The sequence below is a fragment of the Heterocephalus glaber genome, unplaced genomic scaffold, assembly GCF_053883595.1.
Source record: "Heterocephalus glaber isolate CG9 unplaced genomic scaffold, H.glaber_assembly_v1.0 deba00001666, whole genome shotgun sequence".
In the NCBI taxonomy this organism is placed as follows: Eukaryota; Metazoa; Chordata; class Mammalia; order Rodentia; family Bathyergidae; genus Heterocephalus; species Heterocephalus glaber.
The window spans coordinates 19,640,061-19,659,608 of record NW_028258406.1 but is presented as its reverse complement, the minus strand read 5'-3'; the positions used below and the strand labels follow the sequence as shown (position 1 = coordinate 19,659,608).

Here is a 19,548-nt window from a genome sequence, read left to right as displayed (position 1 = left end):
AGGAAAGATGCTAGACAGGGATCTCCCATGGAACATTTTCCTTGCCTCTGTTAATATGGTGTATTACATTTATTGATTTTCATGTGTTGAACCATCCCTGCATCCCTGAGATGAATCCTACTTGGTCATGGTATATAATCTTCATGATTTGCTGCATTCTGTTTCCCAGTATGTGACTGAGGATTTTTGTTCTATGTTCACTAGGGAAATTGGCCTGTAGTTCTCTTCTTTGGTGGGATCCTTCTCTAGTTTTTGTATCAGGGTAATGCTTACTTCCAAAAATGAATTTGGGAGGGGTATTGTTTCCCTTTCAGTTTCAATAAAGAGTTTGAGAAATAGCACCATTAGGTCTTCTCTAAATTCCTTGTAGAATTTAGCAGTGACTCCATCAAGAGCTAGGCTTTTCTTTGTTGCTAGGTTTTTGTTTTTGTTTGTTTGTTTGTTTTGGTACCAGGGATCAAACTCAGGACCTTGCACTTGCAAGGCAGGAGGCAGCCCCACTAAGCTAAATCCCTGGCCTGTCGCTAGGTTTTTAATTATGCCTTCAATTTCATTGACTGATATTGGGTTATTTAGAATATTTATATCTTCTTGATTCAGCTTTGGTAATTCATATGTATCTAGGAATCTCTCCAATTCTTCTACTTTCCATCTTACTAGAATACAGGTTCTCAAAGTAGGTATTGATGATCTGGTGGATTTCTGCAGGATCTGTTGTGATTTCACCCTTTTCATTCCTAATTGCATTGACTTGAGTCTTTCCTTTTTTTGATAAGGTTGATTAAGGGTTTGTCAATTTTATTTAATCTTTCAAAGAAACAACTTGATTCATTGATTCTTTGTATTGTTTTCTTGGTCTCCATTGTGTTAATTTCTCCTTTCATCTTTATAATTTCCTCCCTCATACAAGCATCAGGCTTGACTTGCTCTTATTTTCCTAGAAGTTTGAGGTTCAACATTAGGTTATTTATTTGAACTTGCTGTATTTTCCTGATATGGGAATTCATCACTATAAATTTCCCTCATAAGACTGCTTTCATTGTGTCCCATAAGTTTCATTGGCATTATTATTTAATTATAGAAACTAATTTCTTCTTTAATTTCATCTGTGACCCATTGGTTGTTTTGGAGGGCGTCACTTAATTTCCATGTGTTTATGAAGTTTTGTGGCTTCTTTTTGCCATTGATTTCCAATTTCATTGCGCTATGGTCTGATAAGTTCAATTCCTTTGCATTTACTTAAGCATGTTCTATGAGCCAGTATGTGGTCTATTTTGGAGAATGTCCTGTGTGCAACTGAGAAGAATGTGTATTCTGATGTTATGGGGTAGAACACTCTGTAGACATCTACTAAGTCTATTTGTTCAAGTTTGGTTCAGTTCTGATACTTCTTTCTTGATTTTTGGTCTAGTTGATCTTTTTGTGATAGTGGTACATTGAGGTCCCCCACTACACTTGTACTAGTGCTTATTTGATTTTTCATGTCCATAAATGTTTGTTTTATATAGTTGGATATGCAGGTATTTGATGCATATATATTTATGATTATTATCTCTTCCTTGTGGATTGTTCCCTCTACAAGGATATAGTGACCTTGTTTGTCTCTCTTAATCAGTCTTGACTTGAAATCCACTTTGTCTGCAAATAGAATAGCCATCCCTGCTTTTTTCCCAGTTCCTGTCACATGGAATATTGTTTTCCATCCTCCAACTTTCAATCTATGAATTTCTTTTTGAATTAATCGTATTTCTTGTATGCAGCATATTGTTGGATATTGTTTCTTGGTCAATTCTGCCAGTCTATTTCTTCCTATAGGTGAATTGAGACCATTAACATTGATAGTTATAACTGATATGTATTGATTTATCCTTATCATGTTATTTTCCTATTGTTGGTTCCCTTTTTTCCCTCTCAGCTTAACTGCTTGCCTTGCCTGCATGGATTCATTCTGTTTGCATACATGGAGTTGGAATCCTTATTTTGTAGTTGTAGTCCTTTCTAGAATGCCCTTCAGAACATTTTGGAGTGCTGGTTTGGTATTCATGACTTCCTTCAGGTGTTCTTTATCATGGAAGTATTTTATTTCTCCATCAACTTTGAAAAATAGTTTTTGCAGGGTACTTCAATCTGAGTTGTTTTGTTTTGTAATACTTCACTTCAAGCTCTCCTTGACTTGAGGGTTTGTGTCTGCTATCATTCTGATGGGCTTTCCTTTATAAGTGATTTTTTTCTTTTCTCTAACAGCTTTTAATATTCTGTCCTTGTTGAATTTCTGGAATCTTTACTATTTACTATATGTCTTGGTGTAGATTTTTTTTGATCATGGGTAATTGCAGTTCTATATGTCTCACTTATCTGTATGTTAAATTCTTTTTCCCTGTTTGGGAAGTTTTCTGCCATTACTTTTGTGAACAGATTTATTTTTATGTCATTTGCTCTATCTCCTGCTTTTTCATTGACTCTGATTAATCTTGTGTTATTCTTCTTTACATCATCTAGCAGCTGTTGGGTTGATTATTTATGGTCCTTTGCTATTTTTAGGAAATCTTTCTTTTCAAGTCATTAATTTCAATCCTGTCTTCTATGTCTGAGATTCTGTCCTCACGTTGGCTCATTCTGCAGCATATACTTTCAATGGAATTTTAATCTCCTGAATATCTGCTTGAATCTGTTTCATGGATTCCATTTCTTTCTTATGTTGGGCATTTATGGTTTCCATCATTTTCCTAAGCTCCTCTATTTTCTTTATCTGTGTCTGTTCTAGAGTCACTGACCATGTCTTTCATTGTGTGCACCATGTCTGTAGTTAGCTGAGAAGCTATTTCTGCTTTGATTTTTTTAAAAGCCTCATTCATCTGCTTTATTACTTCTGCTGTTACCACTTCAGAGTCTAGGAGGGTGAGTTTCAAATTGTTCTACCTGATTGCCCCTTGAGATTGCCTTTGCTGAGCTAGAAGTTTGAAGTTGCATCTTGCTTAAATATTTTCTCTTTTTTTTTTTAGTTTGATCCCTGGGCTAATGCTTGTAAATTGCTTATGGAGAGTAGCTTTGTTGCTAGTATTTAGAATCCTTAGGAAATGACACCTTCTCAGAGATATCTTCCAAGTGTAGCTGGCTTTTTTGTTTTGAGTCTGTTGCAAGGTCCTAATTCTTCATTGTTTGGGATAAGTTGCTGCCTATTTGGCCTAGGCCCTGGTTCTTTGGCACTGGCCTATTGTTTATGACTCTTAGTCAATCTCAGTCTTGGCACATCAGGAAGAACAACCTATTACCCCAATTAGGTTGCCTTGGCTAAAGTAGTACAATCAGCAATAACAATAACATGGAACACAGCTTAGAAAATGAAAAACTGTGGTAATATTAATTTGCCACCTTTAACCATGTTAACTAGATTTGTGGTTATATAACACAATCTAAAACAAACCAGAAAATTGTATATAGTAAATAGGCCCTCAGTATGGTGATTTTACCCTCAGGGGAGAAAATTTAAATGGAGTTGGAGGGGTGGATAGAGAAATGAAAGAAGAGGAAGAGATTAGAAGCAAGACTGGAGAACAAACTTTGGGAAACTGGAGAAGAAGACTGAAGGGAATGAGAGAAGGAAGAAATAAAAACAAGAATAGAACAAAAACAAAAAAACTAGAAACAATGTTCAACTTATAAAAAAATAAGAAAAAATAAAATAAAGTAAAAACCAAAGGAAAATAAAATAAAAAGCAAAGGAAAAAAAGCAGAAGAAAATAAGAACAAAAAAAAGTCCATTTCAAGGTGTGTCTCTGTTGTCACTGGTAGACAAAGTGGGCAGACATAGTCTAGATCCATGTTGATTAATCCCAACAAGTGACTCATAGATTTATGGTGAGGTAATGGATAATCCCAGCCAGACTTCACCTTTAGTTCTGAAGTTCAGGCTCATTTCTGGCTGTGAGGCTGGAATCCATTTTGTTAAGCCTGCAACACCCCATGTGCCTCCTGCTGGCTTGAACTTGACTCCTTGACCTTCTGCCAACTTGAACTCAGTTCCACCTCACTCTGATGGAGCTAGCCCTGAGCTCCTCTAAGTTCCAAGCTCAGCCAAGCCCTCTCCAAGATGGCTACTGGTCAATCACCCTGTGCTGGTGACATTTGAACAAGAGTAACTCACCAGGAGCACCCGGAAGGAAGCTCCCCTGCCTCCATCCCAGGCTCCTAGGGCAGTGAAGCTCAGCCAGTCCCAGCACCCGGAAGGAAGCTCCCCTGCTGCCATCTCAAGCTCCTAGGGCACAGAAGGTGAGCCGCATGGGTGCAAGAAGCACCCCCGCCCCCCCGTGGAAATGAGAAGACACAGAAACAAGCCTCAAAAACAGACTTCCAGATCACCTACACCAACCCCAAAGGGAAACGAGATGGAACACTCTGATACACAACCACCTGGACTCTCTGAACTGGCAACAAAAGAGGATCTGGGAAAAATGAAATCAGAAATAATTACTCAGATAACAGCAAAGATAGTGCTCATGGTGCAGGACATGATTAATAAATCTAGAGAGGACACAGATAAAAAAATAGAGGATCTGAGGAACATGATGGAATCCCAACATAGGAAACAAATGGAATCCATAAAACAGATACAAACAGATTTCCAAAAGATTAAAAACTCCATCAAAAGTCTGCGCAGCAGAATGAACCAATGTGAGGATAGAATTTCACATATAGAAGATAAGATTGCAATTAGTGACCAGGAAAAGAAAAATTGCTTTAAAAATGTAAGGGAACATGAGAAATCAATCCAGCAGCTGCTAGACGATGCAAAGAAGAATGACATAAGACTGATTGGAGTCAATGAAGAAAGAGTGCAGATGACATAAAAAAAACTGTTCACAGAAGTGATGGCAGAAAATTTCCCAAGGAGGGGAAAAGAACTTGACATACAGAGAAATGAGGCATATAGGACTCCAGCTCACCTTAATCAAAAAAAATCTACACATAGGCATATAATAGTTAGGATTCCAGAAATCCAACCAGAAGAATAAAATTCTATAAGCAGTGAGAGAAAAGAAACCAATCACATACAAAGGAAAGCCCATCACAATCACAGCAGACTTCTCAATGCAAACCCTCAAGGCAAGAAGAGCTTGGAGTGATGTATTTCAAGCCCTAAAGGAAAACAGCTTCCAACCCAGATTGATGTACCCTGCAAAACTATCTTTCAAAATTGATGGAGAAGTAAGATGCTTTCATGATAAAGAGCACCTCAGGAGCTTCATGAATACCAAGCTGGCACTCCAAAAAATTTTAGACAATACCCTAGGAAAAGACAATGAGGATCACAACCCCAGGAAACCCAGCAGAATGAATCCATTGGGTGTGACAAATTAAACGCAAAGGGGGAGAATCCAACAAAAAGAAAAAGTCATGACAAGGCTTTTAAAACTTTTGACTTCATCTTCCTAATGAGTGTATAATTCAATCTTATTATTGTACTGATTAGTATTTTTCTGATTCTAGAGTTGCACACCATTCCTTGTGCTATACTGGCTATTTATCATCATCTTATGTCTACATTTTAATTGGGTTGTCTATTAATGAGCTCTAAGAATTCTTTATATATTGTGGTCATAGGTTATATGCATTGGAAATATGGTCTGTTTAAGGACTACTTTTCATTTTAATGATGTCATTTAAAGTTCTAAATTTTGATGGAATCTCATCAATTTTTTTTCTTTTATACATCAAGTTTTTTGTATCCTAGGTAGTTCTTGCCTACCCTGAATTCATAAATATTTCCCCTTATAATTTCTTCTTAAAGTTTCATACTTTTAGGCTTTCTTATTTAGGTTCATAGATCCCTTCAAGTTATTTTCATGTATGGAAATAAAGGGTTGAGTTTAATTTTTTATATACGGATCCCAGATGTTCTAGTGCCATTTGCTGAAGACACTGTCTCTTCCTTGGCTCTTGAATTGAGTTTATATTCTATAAAATGCTAATGTTAAATAATCTTTCAAAACTCAGTGGACCATATATGTGTGGTTCTATTTCTAGATTCTCTGTTTTATTCCAATGATCTATATGTCTTTCCTTACACCAACACTGCCTTGATTACTGTAGCTTTAGAAGAAGTCTTAAAATTGGGTGCTAAATGTCTCCCAACACTGTTTTTGGCTTTTCTGGGTCCTTTGTACTCCTACATAACTTTTAAATTTCAATATCTAGTTCTTCATTTATAGAAAGTATACACAGACCTGAATTTTTATATATACCTTGTGTTTTCTAATCCTGCTAAATTCAAATACAAGTTTTAGGGGCTCCTAGAGATTTCTTAGTATTTTCTCTGTAGATGATCATTTCATCTACATATAAAGATTTTGAGTCTGCCATGCCAATCCTATCCTAGTTGTGTCATTTTATTGCCAGACTATTTTGGTTTAGACCTATGTTTCAAAGTCTAATGGACCGATGAAAAGTAGGCATATATGCCCTTGTTCCCCACTTTAAGGAGAAAGCATTGTATCATCTCCATTCATAGGAGTTTTTGTTGGAAGTATGGAGTACATGTCTTTGATCTGTTGAGAAGGTTCTGTTCTACTTCTAGTCTCCTGATAGCTTTTACCATGAACACCTGTAGAATTTAGTCCAATACTTTTTCTCCAACTAGTGATAGAATCATATGGCTTTCTCCTTTCCTCTGTTAAAATGATAACTTTTGTGGGTGGGTCTTCCAATGCTGAGCCAACACTGCTATCCCTATAACAAAACCACTTTCTACATCCTGCCAGATCTGACTCCTAAGAGTTTGTTTTGTTAAACAAATTTCTATCTATGTTCATACTTTTTTCTTCTATTATCTTAATCCAATTTTAGGATTAGCACAATGTTGAGTTCCTAAAATGAGGGGAGAAGTGTTCCTTCTTTTTTCTGCTTTAAATGTTTGATATAATTTATCAGTTAAAATGTATATGAGCCTGTTGTTGTCATATAGGTAGGTTTTCAAGCTAGGAATATACTTTCTTTAATAGGTGCTATTCAAATTTTATATTTCCTCCAGAGTTAGTTTCATTAATTTGTCTTTAGTTACTTCTTAGAAGTTGTCAAATTTATTTCAAAAAAGATTTTTGTAATATGCTTTCTATAACCTTTTAAATTCTGTAAAATCTGTGGAAATGTCTCCTAGATCTTAATATTGTAATTTAAAAAATATATAACTGATATTGTGTAACAGGAAGAAAAGGTCTAAAAGAACAGGGGAATTGGGAGGGGTAAGGGAAGGGAAAAAAGGGAAAGGAAAAAATATGAGAAGAGGAAAAAATGGATACAAGGTCTTTGCAAATAGGGAAGGGTGGAGGGGGTGAAGGGAGGGCAAGGGAAGGGGAAAAAAATAAGAACCAAGAGACTCATGTAATGGTACAAGATCCCAATGATGAATGTAACTGTATTTAAACCTAAAATGTATCAATAAAGTTAATGGGGGGGGGGAGAATAACTCACCAGCCACTGCAGTCCGTTGCATCCACTGCTCCATTCCACTGGAGCATTTCTCTGTGAAGGCCTCTGGGATTGCCAGTAGTCACTGTGTGTCTGAAGGGTCAAGCCACCCCTCCCATGCAGTGAGTCAGAGCTCAGGGGAATTCCTTGCTTGCTACCTCCTTCTTCTGTGTTGAGGTCACTCTCTTCACTCTCCCTGTGGGCTTTAATTTTCACTTCAGATCCCTTCTGGTTCCTGGGCATCCAGTTCTCTCTTCTTCTCTTCCTCACATTACTGTATCCCAGTGTTTAGATACCAAATCTCAGGGAGGCTGTTTTCCCTGCTGTTCACCGCTTTGCCATCTTCCCCAGGGAACCATCTCAAATGAAACTTTAGAATTCAGTCGTTAGGGGAGAATCTCCTAGAGATCAAAATTGGAGTCAATGAGTTTGACATCTAAGAAACTCACTTCATTTCTCTTCCCAGTCAGGAATGCTTGCTCTTCCTGTCTAGCAAAATATTATTTGTATTGATGGTTCTTTACCTTCCCATTTTCATATGGAAGTATATTGCTGATATTCTCCTTTCCCTTTGCCTACTTTTTAGGATGTGTGTGTGTTGAGGGGGTGGTGATAAATTTATAATCAAGTCAATGTGCTTAAACCATAAGAAGCTTCTTCCAATGTGATTAAGAGATTATAATCAACACAGACCTTGCAGCTGAATCCAAGAGCTAAACAAGAGTGAACAAGAGTGAATGCTCTGTTAATTTCATTTGGAAAAGTTGCATTCTTGAAAGTATAGATGTGGGAAACAGTAAGTGTGAATCTGGGTAACCAGGTTGCATTGTGGAATAGTATATAATCACAAATGTACTTGAGTGAGTCTAGTTGTGCACTCTTTGCAGTTATGTCATAGTACAGATCATCTCACCCAACATTTCACGTAAGGCCTGGAAGTAAGCTGACAGTAAACTTAAGTTGCTCTTTCTATAGTCATTCTCTAGTGCCACATTGTGTGAGCTTCTCACTGTGCCTTTCTCCTGCCCTTTAGTACTGTCAATCACTTAGCATTCATACTCAATTGCCATGCTGCTCAATGAGAGTGTCCCATTCTATTTTATCTATTATTCCATTGTTAGTTGCCTGATTTTAACAGAATCAGAGTCATTTTTCAAAGATTGAGATGGCTAACAAGATCCTCTTGAGATCATAAGGACCACAACCATGTAATCTGTCAGGTACAATCTTTGCCACTGTGTAGAGGGAGCCCAACTATGAATGAAGACAACACATCAGAAAGCGTGGCAAAAAAGAGAAATATCTTCAGTGGTACTGTTCAAACTTGGGCTGAGGTTGGCTTAATCCAGGATTTCTCATCGTTGGCACTATTGACATTTTCGGCTGGATACTTTTTTGTTGGGGGTGTACATTTTCTGATTGTAGGCTGTTTAGAAGCATCCCTGATCTCTTCCCACTAGATGCCAGTAGACAACTCATAATTGTGACATTCAAAAACATTGTTACACATTTCCTTAGCAAGGTGTAAAATCTTCCTTAGCTAAGAAACACTGCTCTAAGGGCTGGGGATTTAGCTCAGTGGGCTGCCTCCTGCTTCGCAAACGCAAAGTCCTAAGTTTGATCCCTGGTACCAAAAAAAAAAAAAAGGAACATTGCTCTAGAGTTTTTGGTCAGGTGATCTTTATTTTTTTATTTTTTGTTTTTAAAATTTTACTTTATTGGTACATTTTAGGTATACAATATAATGACATTTATCATTGGAAATTTGCACCTTTACATAATCTCTCTTGGTTCTTATTCTTTCCCCAGTCCCCTGCCCTCCCTTCAACCCCTCCATTCCTCCCTATTTACAGAAACTTTGTTTCCATTTTTTCATTTTCTCATATTAATTCCATTCCCTTTTTTCTTTCCCTCCCCCCTCCCACTTCTCCTTCCCCTACGCCCCTTTTCTTCCTATTTCACATTATCTATTATACCTTTTAGTTCTTATTTACACTTTCAGTTTCTCACACTAGAGAAACTATTCGGTATTTACACATGTATGTCCTATTTATTTCACTTAAAAGTATCGCCTTGATGTGCATCCATTTAGCAATAAATGTCTCTAATTTCTCATTTTTTATGGCTAATACTCCATTTTACTTAAAAACCCACATTTTCTTTATCCAGTCTCCAGTTGATGGGCATTTGGGCTGTTTCCAAGTTTTAGCTATTACAAACTGTGCTGCTATGAACATGGGTGCACATATATCACTACGGTATGATTCTTTTAATTCTTTGGAGAAGATACCCAGCAGGGGAATAGCTGGGTCAAATGGGACTTCCAGTCCTAGTTCTTTGAGGTATCTGCATACTGATTTCCACAGTGGTTGCACCAGTCCACACTCCCACCAGCAGTGGAGCAGGGTTCCTCTTACCCCACAGCCCCGCCAGCATTTGTTATTGGTTGATTTCATGATAGCAGCCATTCTTTCTGGGGTGAGGTGGAATCTCAGTGTTGTTTTCATTTGCATCTCTTGAATGACCAGTTATGTTGAACATTTTTTCATATGTTTATTTGCTGCTTTTATTTCTTTGAGAAATGTCTGTTCATTTCAGATGCCCTTTTTGGATTGGGTCTTTAAATTTGGGAGGTCTGATTTTTTTTAAGTTCTTTATAGTACATGACCTTTAAATCCCCTTTTTGTTAAGCTTATTTACATTGTGTCTGTCACTTCCAATTCAAAGAGTTTTAGGTAATGCATTTTTTGTTACCACTTTTATATATTAAATAAAAACAAATTTATTAATTGAAGTGAAAATAAAGTAAAATTAGCATTAGCCCACAGTTAGCACTAAATCACAAATGTAGTAATTAATGGATGTAGTAATTAATATTTTTTGTTTGCTACTTTCCATGTTAGAGTCTTGATTTTTTGTTCGGGCTGGCCTCAAACTCACCTCGACCTTCCTACCTCAGCCTCCTGAATGCTGGGATTACAGACATGTTTCACCACACTTGATTTTTTTTTTTATTGTGAGCATGACAAACCAGTTTTTGAGCCATTGTTATTATTGTTGACTCTATACCCCTTTTTAACTACCAATGTCTTAATGAACTAATCAATTTAATAATGTGCTTTAAAAGTTTCTGTAAATGGTTAATACTTATTACTAGTGAATTGCTAAGGTAGATATCAAGATAGAATCTAAGCCTTGAAAGTCTTAATACTCAGTAATGTGTATATGATTGCTAATTTGGTAATTAGCAAACAGTAATCTATATATGAAGGTAATTTGGAATTAACTCTTTCTGTATGTTTTTCTCAGTAGTTGACATAACACTGTTGAACTACATCATTCTCTGATTAAGTCACTGCTCAATAATTAAAAAGTTAAGCTGCATGTGATGGTGTGTGCCAGTAGTCAAACTACTCAGCAGGCAGAGGCAGGCGTATTACTTGAGCTCAGGAATTTGGGTCTAGCTTGGTTAACATAGTGAGACCCTGTCTCTAAATAAATAAATAAAATTTAAATTTTGTGGGGATTTTTTTGGTACCAGTGATCGAACTTGGGACCTTGGGCTTGCAAACAGGCAGCAGAACCACTGAGCTAAAATATTATTAATAATAAAAAATAAAGTCATTTTATGAAATGTTTATCAATGAATAATACAGAATACAAGTTTTATTTTTGTAACATGTAAAATGATTTTAAAATGCTTTAACAATAGGATTACTTGCTAATGGCCGTCGTGTAGTCACCGATATATTAAAAGTTAAATTAGAAGTTAACTGCAAAAAAAAAAAAAGGAGAAGTTAACTGCAAATAATTCTTTAAACTTCATTCAGTAGATTGATTGATTGATTAACTGATTTTGAGGCAAGGTCCTGCTATGTAGTTCAGGCTGGCCATGAACTTGAAGTGATCCTTCTGCTTCTGCCTCCAGAATGCTGGGATACTGACATGTGCCACCATGCCTGGTGTCTGTAGTTTTATTGTCAGTAATTTTGGTACTGTTTTTTTCAATTTATATTCAGTATACTGAAAAAAAGATAAAGTGAATATTAAGTGTTGTTAGAGCAAAGGTTCCCCTGCCTCGACTCCTGTTTTTCAGTGCTAGGAATGAAACCCAGGTCCTTGAGCGCATGCTAGGCAAGCACACTCCACTGAGCTACATCCTCAGCCCAGAACAAAGGTTTTTGGTATAAGAGAAAGTGAAAAAATATTAAAGAAGTAGAGTTTAAACCCTGCAGTCAGATTAGAATTGAAAATAACAGTTCAACTAACGATTTAAAAATTTTATTTCCTAATTTTGACCACTGAAAAGTCTAGAACCACTGACATCTCAGTAGCAGTGAAGACTGCTGATACCCCAATTTTTTCTGAAAACTATTCCTTAGAACTAGGGCTCCCTGGAGACATTGCTCATTCCAGAGCAGGGACAGGGTAAACACAAGGTGAGCCAGGGACATTTTGTTGAACTAGAAAGCAAGGAAAGTTAAAAGATGAATGTGATTTCAAAAGTTGCAAGAGCCATCTTGAAAGGACTTGCACTGGACACATTTTGGGAATTTTTTTTTTTTTTTTTTGGTACCAGGGATCGAACTCGGGTCCTTGTGCTTGCGAGGCAGGCAGTGGAACCACTGAACTAAATCCCCGGCCCATTTTGGGAAATTTGAGAAGTTATTTTAGATACCTCTTCTGTGCCATCCCTGATCCTCTAGCACTCATCTCAGTTCAGCTCTGTACAAGCTCTAATGCAAACATAACCTTACACTGCCTCATCTCTTGCCATTAGCAAGCTTCTTGCTTCCAGCCCTTGGCTTCCCTGTTGTGACACGGCCACTGTGGCTATTTGTGTGCTATTTTCCATGTTAGAGTCTTAGTGCCCAGACCCACACATGGGCAACCTAAAAGTATGGTAAAAATCCACATGTAGGGGACTTAATGCCTTTGAACAATGGAAAATGGGAATCCATAGAGAAATTTTCTTTTCCTTCCTTCCTTCCTTTCCCTTTCTTTCTTCTTTCTCCTTTCTTTCTTTCTTTCTTTCTTTCTTTCTTTGTCTTGCTATGTGTTCTCTTTAATTGAAAGACAACTCAATGATTTTGTAAGTACATAAAATCACTAATTTTGAATGTTTTAAAATATATATCTATATCAGTTTATAAGAATAAAACTACCATCCACATGAAGATATTGAATAGAAATCTTGCATATGAGTGCCACATAATCTCTTAAATGTGAAATTTCTTGTAACATTCTTATTTCTGCTTAATAAAAATGTACTCTCCACTTTTATTATCTAAAGAGTTTCTATTACCTTTAAGTCCCTTTAACCTTTCTTTTATACAAATGTGAGTATCTCAAATCACAGACTGATTTTTTAAAAATCAATTTGGATCTTATTGATTGGGAATTTAACCAGTTTATGAGTATAATTCATTCACCTTTATCTCTGTCAGTGTGTTTTATGCAAATTTTAACACTTCCTTGGTATTTTTTCTTTTGCCATCTTCTTGGGTTTTCACTGGTTTTCCATTCTGGAAACTCAGAATGTATATAATCTATTTTTGTCCACAATTTAATGACAAATTAATTTTCATGAACCACCATCTGATGCAGGGATCAGTGTTTAAAACATGTCTACCCCTCTCCAACCAGTGCTTTGGAAATTTCTCCTTACATTATTAGTATTAACATTATGAACATGTTAGGTGTTTTTTTTTCTTTAAGGAATTAAAAGTGTACTGTTTTGGCCTGGGGATTTAGCTCAGTGGCACCATGCCTGCCTGGCAAGCACAAGGTCCTGAGTTTGATCCCCAGTACCGAGAAAAAAAAAAGTGTACTGTTTTCCACTTTTGTCAGATGAACTTTTAGAATGTCTTTTCTGTATTTTTCCTGCCCATGGTGACAAAGCACTCTTATTTAATATGCATTTTGCTTAACAACATCCATCTTTATAATATTATGTGGCAAAAATAAAACAGTATTTATTTATATTGAATATTTGCATTTTTGTCAGTTTAAAACTACATAAACTGAACATTTTAGATCTAGATTACAAATATATTTTGCATTTAGGTTTATTACCCTGTATGTAACAATTTTAAACTTTATGTTCTTAACTAGTTTTAACCATCAAATCTTTCATATAGCTATCTCCCTACTCTATTTAATTTTTCTTTTGGCTATAATAAGTTATGCAGCAAAATTTTCAGGGAAAGTTCTTGGTTGATATACTTTATGAACCCTTTGGTATCCGAGAATGTCTTCTGGTTACCTTCATACACAAACCTAACTTGGGAGGGTATATAATTCTTGGTTCAAAATTATTTTCCCTTAAAACTCTGCAGAGGTTCCATTGTTTTCTGGCATTTAGAATTGTAAGAGAAAAATCTGAAGTCAGTCTGACTTTTGCCCCTTTATAGGTAACCTGCTTTCTCTTTGGATACTTGCAAAATCTTTTCTTTATCTTTGAAATTTTAAATACTCACGAGGTTATGTGTATGTGTTGCTTTCTTCTCATTAAATTTTAAAGGTACTCTATGAGGCTTCTTTATTTGCAGACCTACTTCATTCTCCAACTCTGGAAAGTTTTCTTCAATTAATTCTATAATTATTCTTTCAGCTTCATTTGCTTTGTCTTCTGTTTCAGGCATTCCCATTACATGTTGGGCCCAGGATTTAGCCCAGTGGTGCCACTGCCTGACTTGCAAGTGCAAGGCCCTGAGTTCAATCCTCAGTACAAAACAAAACAAAAAATGGATTCCTATTACAGGTATATTTTATCTCCTGGACAGGCCTTCTACATCTCTCCTTTTCTCTTCTTTTCTCATATTAATTTCTTTGGCTTTTTCCTTTGCATTCTGTGAGAATTTCTCTTGTTCTCCATTTACTTCAGGAATTTTATTTTGTAACTGACCCTTCTCATATGAGTCCTTTAAATGGAAGGCCATGATCTCTTTCATGTGGTCACATACCACCTGCTTTACAATTAAGCCCACGTAAGTAACAAACTCTCTTATAAGGTGGACAGTACTTTGTAGAAGATTGCTGTAGACAGGTGCATCACTATCAAGAGGAGGCATTTTCTCCATTACTTAATTCTTTTCCTTTCTTCTGAACTGCAGTCTTATTACCTTTTCAATGGCTCTTTGCTATTGGGGTCCAAAAATGCAGACTTCCCATGCACCACAGTTGAAGAACCAATAAATTCTTTCTTTCCCCTTCCTCTCTCTGCTTCCCCAGGATGGTCCTGAAATGTAGTATACATGGCTTACAGGAGGTTACATCTGACAAATGAAATGGATGACTAACTTCACTGTCATACTGACACCCCTTTCTTCTCTGCTTTATTCCCTTTATCCCTCACTCTTGCTCCTTGTGAATACATTTCTTATTAAAATGATGTTATATATGCTTTTTCCTCAGATTTTGCTTTTGAGGGAAGTCATCTTAGGAGATCATATCAAAAAAGTCTCAAATCAGTTGAAACATAATAAATATATAAAAATGTATGAACCTTTAATCATTCAAAGACCCCTCCCACCAAAAAATTTTTCATGTAACTTGATCATTAAACATAGTTCACTAATAGTAGGACAATGGAACATTATTGCCTACTGATGTGATACATTGTGAATTTATGCAATTACCTTATCAAAAGCACTTAACTTATATAAGGGGTGATTGAAAAATATAGTGAGTGTTTAAAATTTTTAAATCTTAGTACAGTAATAGACACATTGCCAAGAATGATGGAATAAATATGTTCAGAGTGAGGGGGAATATTTTGAGTATCTTGAGGGAGGCTTTATGGCAGTTTGTCTTTTACTGTAATAAATTTTTAATTTTGAGCATTCACCATATTTTATGAGCATCCCACATTGATCAGATATTTTATGGCAGTTTATCAAATGAGAACTTTACAGTTCTCACCTTATTCAGAGGATCTGGCATAGTGCAACAACTGGCTCTTCCCAAAAATTAGAATGCCCATGGGAGGCGAACGTTTTGAATAACTTCAGGAATTGAGGTAACCAGGACAGCACAGCTCATGAAAAAGGACTTCTAGAACTGCTTCAGAAAGTGGCAAGAGTGATGGAATAAGTGAGTTTGAAATGAGGGGGAGTTTCTGAAGGGGTTTAATGGCAATTTATCTTTTATAGTAATAATTTTTAATCACTTTTTTCACACCTCATATTTTGTTAAGCTTTTTAATTTAATTTCCTGTTCATAGGAAATACAGCTGTCCCGTCCCGCGGGTAAGTCAACGGAGACCGTAGAGGGGGAGTGAGAATGACAAAGGACAGGGAACACGAGAGATGGAGACAAGACAGGTTTCTGATCAAGTCTCGTTTATTGCGGAAGCTGCTACAGCGTATATACCGTAGGGCTAGAGGGAAGGAGCAAGGGGAGGGTACTGGGGCTACTTCCTTGTTGCCGGGTAGACTTGCAGCAGGCCCAGACATGCCCGTAAAAGGCACTCAAGAGTTCTAGCGGGGGGGGGGGGCAAGGCCCCCCACATACAGAGGATAGAGGAACAAGTTAAATGGCACCACTACAAAAAATGTCTCAAAACCAAGTGTTGTTGCACATGCCTATAATCTCATTTAGAAAAAGAAACTCTTTCACATTGTTGGTGGCAATGTAAGCTAGTGCAGCCACTATGGATATCAGTGTGGAGATTCTTCAAAAAACTAAAAATCAAAATATTAGCTATTCCTCTTCTAGGAATCTTCCCAAAAGAGTTAAAGTCATCATATTACAGTGACACATGCATACTCATGTTTATGGCAACACAATTCATAATGGCTAAATCTTGGAAGTGGCCTATAATATCCAACGACAGATGGTTAAAAAAAATGTGACATTTATACACAATAGAGTACTACTCTACAATAAAGAAGAATAAACTTGAGTCAGTTGAAGGAAAATAGGTGAACCTTGAGACCATAATTTAAGTGAAATAAATCAGACATACAAGGCAGGGGATTTAGCTCAGTGGCACCATGCCTACTTTGCAAGTGCAAGGTCCTGAGTTCAATTCCTGGCACGGGTGGGGGATCAGATATACAGGCCTAAATATGGCATATTTTCTCTTATATAAGAAACCTAAAATATAAATAAAGAGCAAAATAAAAGATAGATAATAGGAAATAGGGAGACGGATCTTTTGCAAATGGGAAGGGGACCTAGAGATGAAAGGGGGCGGGGGAAGAGGATTAAAAAGAGAATTAAGATGTGTTATGTACATTTACCAACTTCCTACAAGGAATGTAATCATTATGTATTACAAGCAGGTACTAATAAAAAATTAAAATTAAAAAAAATTCCAGCACTTGGGAGGCTGAGGCATCACTGTGAGAATCATCAGGAGGATCACTCCAAATTCAGGGCCCACCTGGGCTACATAGTGAGACCAGCCTGAACTAGACAGTGAGACTTTGTCTTAAAAAAACAAAACAAAACAAAATAAAAAACCATAAAGCAAAGCATAACAAAAATTCTTAAGAGTTTTATAAGAAGTTGTCTTTGTTTTTTGAAAAGTCAGATTCAAATTCAGTGTGTTACTCTTAATTATATCTGGTTTGAAAAAAATCACTATATCTTACCTATCCAAAGTTTGAATATTCACTTGCATTTTCTCATAACTCATTGATGGTTTAGTGTTTCCATTCTGATATTGGGTGTGTCTTTTTTTCTTATGTCACTTTTGCTAAATACTTATAAACTTTATTGATTTTTTTCGAAGAATCCATTTTTGTTTCATTGATTATTATTTTTTACTTGATTTCTGCTCTTTATTGTTTCCGTGGTTCTTTTTGAGTTTAATTTCTCTTTTTTGCTAGTTTCCTCAGGTATAAACTGAGTCAGTAAAGGCTATCTTTTTCACAATGTAAGTAATTAATATGAAGCATGTCTCTAAATATTTTATTACCAGTAGCCCAGAGATTTTGATATGTCATCTATTTTCATTTGGTTCAAAATACTTTCTAATTTCCTTTTTCATTTCTTTGTTGACATGGATGATTTAGTAGTGTGCTGTTTATTTTTAAAATATTAGATTTCCCAAACATGTTTTATTACTGATTTCTAAGTTACTATGATCAGAGAACACAGATAAGTACTCCAAATTTTTCAAGCTTGCTTTAGACTCAGAATATGATCTGTCTTGGTAATCACACTATGTACACTTAAAGGAATGTGTACTTTGCTTTTGTAGAGTGGTTTCTTTAGTACATGTCAGTTGGTCAAAATTAATTGTTGAACTGTTAAAATCTTATATCCTTCCTGACTTTTTTTTTTTTTGGTACCGGGGATCGAACTCGGGACCTTGCCCTTGAGAGGCAGGCGCCAGAACCACTGAGCTAAATCCCTGGTCCCTCCTTCCTGATTTTTGAAACTACTTTTTTTGTAAATTATTGAGAGGAGTATTTATATCTTGGACTAAAATTGTGGATTTGTATTTTTCTTCTTTTAAGTTCTCTCATTGTTTTTCTTCATGTATTTTGCAGCTCTGATTTTAGGTGCATAAATGTTTAGGATGCATATGCATTCTTGATGAACTGTCCCCTTTAGAATTATGAAATGATCTTCATCCTTGGTAATAGTCTTTGCTCTGAGATATACTGTAATAACACATATAGTTACCTCAACTACCTTTTAAGTAATATTAGCATGGTGTATCTTTTTCGTCCTTTTACTTTTAAGTTACATGTGTCTTCATTATTAGAGGGAGTTTCTTATAGTAACATGTACTTGGTATGTTGCCCTTTTTGACTTTGATTGGGATGTTTGGGACATTTACCTCTAATGTTTATATTTAATATTGACACTGATGAAGTTGGACTTAAATCTACCATTTTCCTATTTGTTTTCTGTTTATCCCTTCTTCCTTTATTTCCTTTTTCCTCTTATTTATAGCTTCTTTTGGATTAAAAAGTATGAGCAATTTTATTATATTCTTTGATGTTACTTATTGGAATATTAGCTGTATCTGTTTGGCTTTGGGCTTTTTGTTTTTTTATTAAGTGATCACTTTTGATTTTTGAGTGTATATAGTTTATCACAGCTACCTCCAGGCATGTTCTTACATTTTCCATCTCCTGGCCTTTGTTCTGTTGTAATAATTGGATTCTTCAGGTGTCATAAAATCCCAAATAAATTGTTATTATTTTTGCTTTAAAACTACATTCTCTTCTAGAGGGATTTTTAAAAAAATAAAAGTGGCCAGGGATTTAGCTCAGTGGTTCTGCCGCCTGCCTCACAAGTGCAAGGTCCTGAGTTCAATCCCCGGTACCAAAAAACAAACAAAAACTTATGAAAATAAAGAAAAGAATCATATTTACACACCTCTATGCTTATTGTTTCTGGTGGTATTTATACCTTTGTGAAGCTTTCCATTTAGTATAACGCTTTTTCTGCCTACAGCCTACTTTAACATTTCTTGTTGATGATTCCTGTTGATGGTTAATTCAGCCTTTCCATGTGTTTATTTCTGAAAGATATTAACAGATTTTTTTCCCATTATTGTGATAATGTTGCTCTACTGCTTTCTTATGTGCATTTTAAAATATTTTTTGTTTTTTGAACAATGTCTTGCTACACAGCCCTGGCTTGTTTTGAATACTCTAAGTAACCCAAGGTGGCCTCAAATTTGCAATCCTCCTGCTTCAGCCTCCCAAGTGTTGGGATTACAGGTATGTAGCACTGTGCCTGGCTTATGAGCATTGTTTTGTTTTTTGGTTTTTTTTGGTACCAGAGATTGAACTCGGGACCTTGCGCTTGCGAGCCAGGCGGCAAAACAATTGAGCTTAATCCCTGGCCCTGTTGTTTGTTTTGTTGTTGTTGTTGTTGTTTTTTTTGGTACTGGGGATTGAACTCAGGATCTTGCGCTTTTGAGGCAGGCAGTGAGCATTATTTTTGAAGTTTACTGTCATTTCCTTGTTTCCTTGTATGTAATAGAGTTTTTCTCTTAAGGTATTTTAAATGTATTCTTAATTTGATTATGATAGAATTTTTTTTTTTTTTTTTTTTTTACAGTGCTGGGGTTGGATCCAGGGCCTTTCCATGTGGCTATATCCCAGCCCTTTTAAA

At 36.1% G+C, this 19,548-nt stretch overlaps 1 protein-coding gene across 16 annotated transcripts in view; it reads left to right on the top strand.

Moving 5' to 3' along the window:
* Positions 1-19,548, top strand: part of Cab39l (calcium binding protein 39 like) — a 210,195-nt gene that overhangs the window by 53,914 nt on the left and 136,733 nt on the right. For 2 of the 16 annotated variants that reach the window (XM_087197455.1, XM_087197447.1), the window contains exon 3: positions 14,105-14,227. The exons of the other annotated variants lie outside the window; for them this stretch is intronic. In XM_087197455.1, the coding sequence (XP_087053581.1) occupies positions 14,118-14,227 (110 nt within the window). In that variant the 5' untranslated portion in view covers positions 14,105-14,117. The remainder of the gene's footprint in view (positions 1-14,104; positions 14,228-19,548) is intronic. 16 annotated transcript variants of the gene reach the window in all.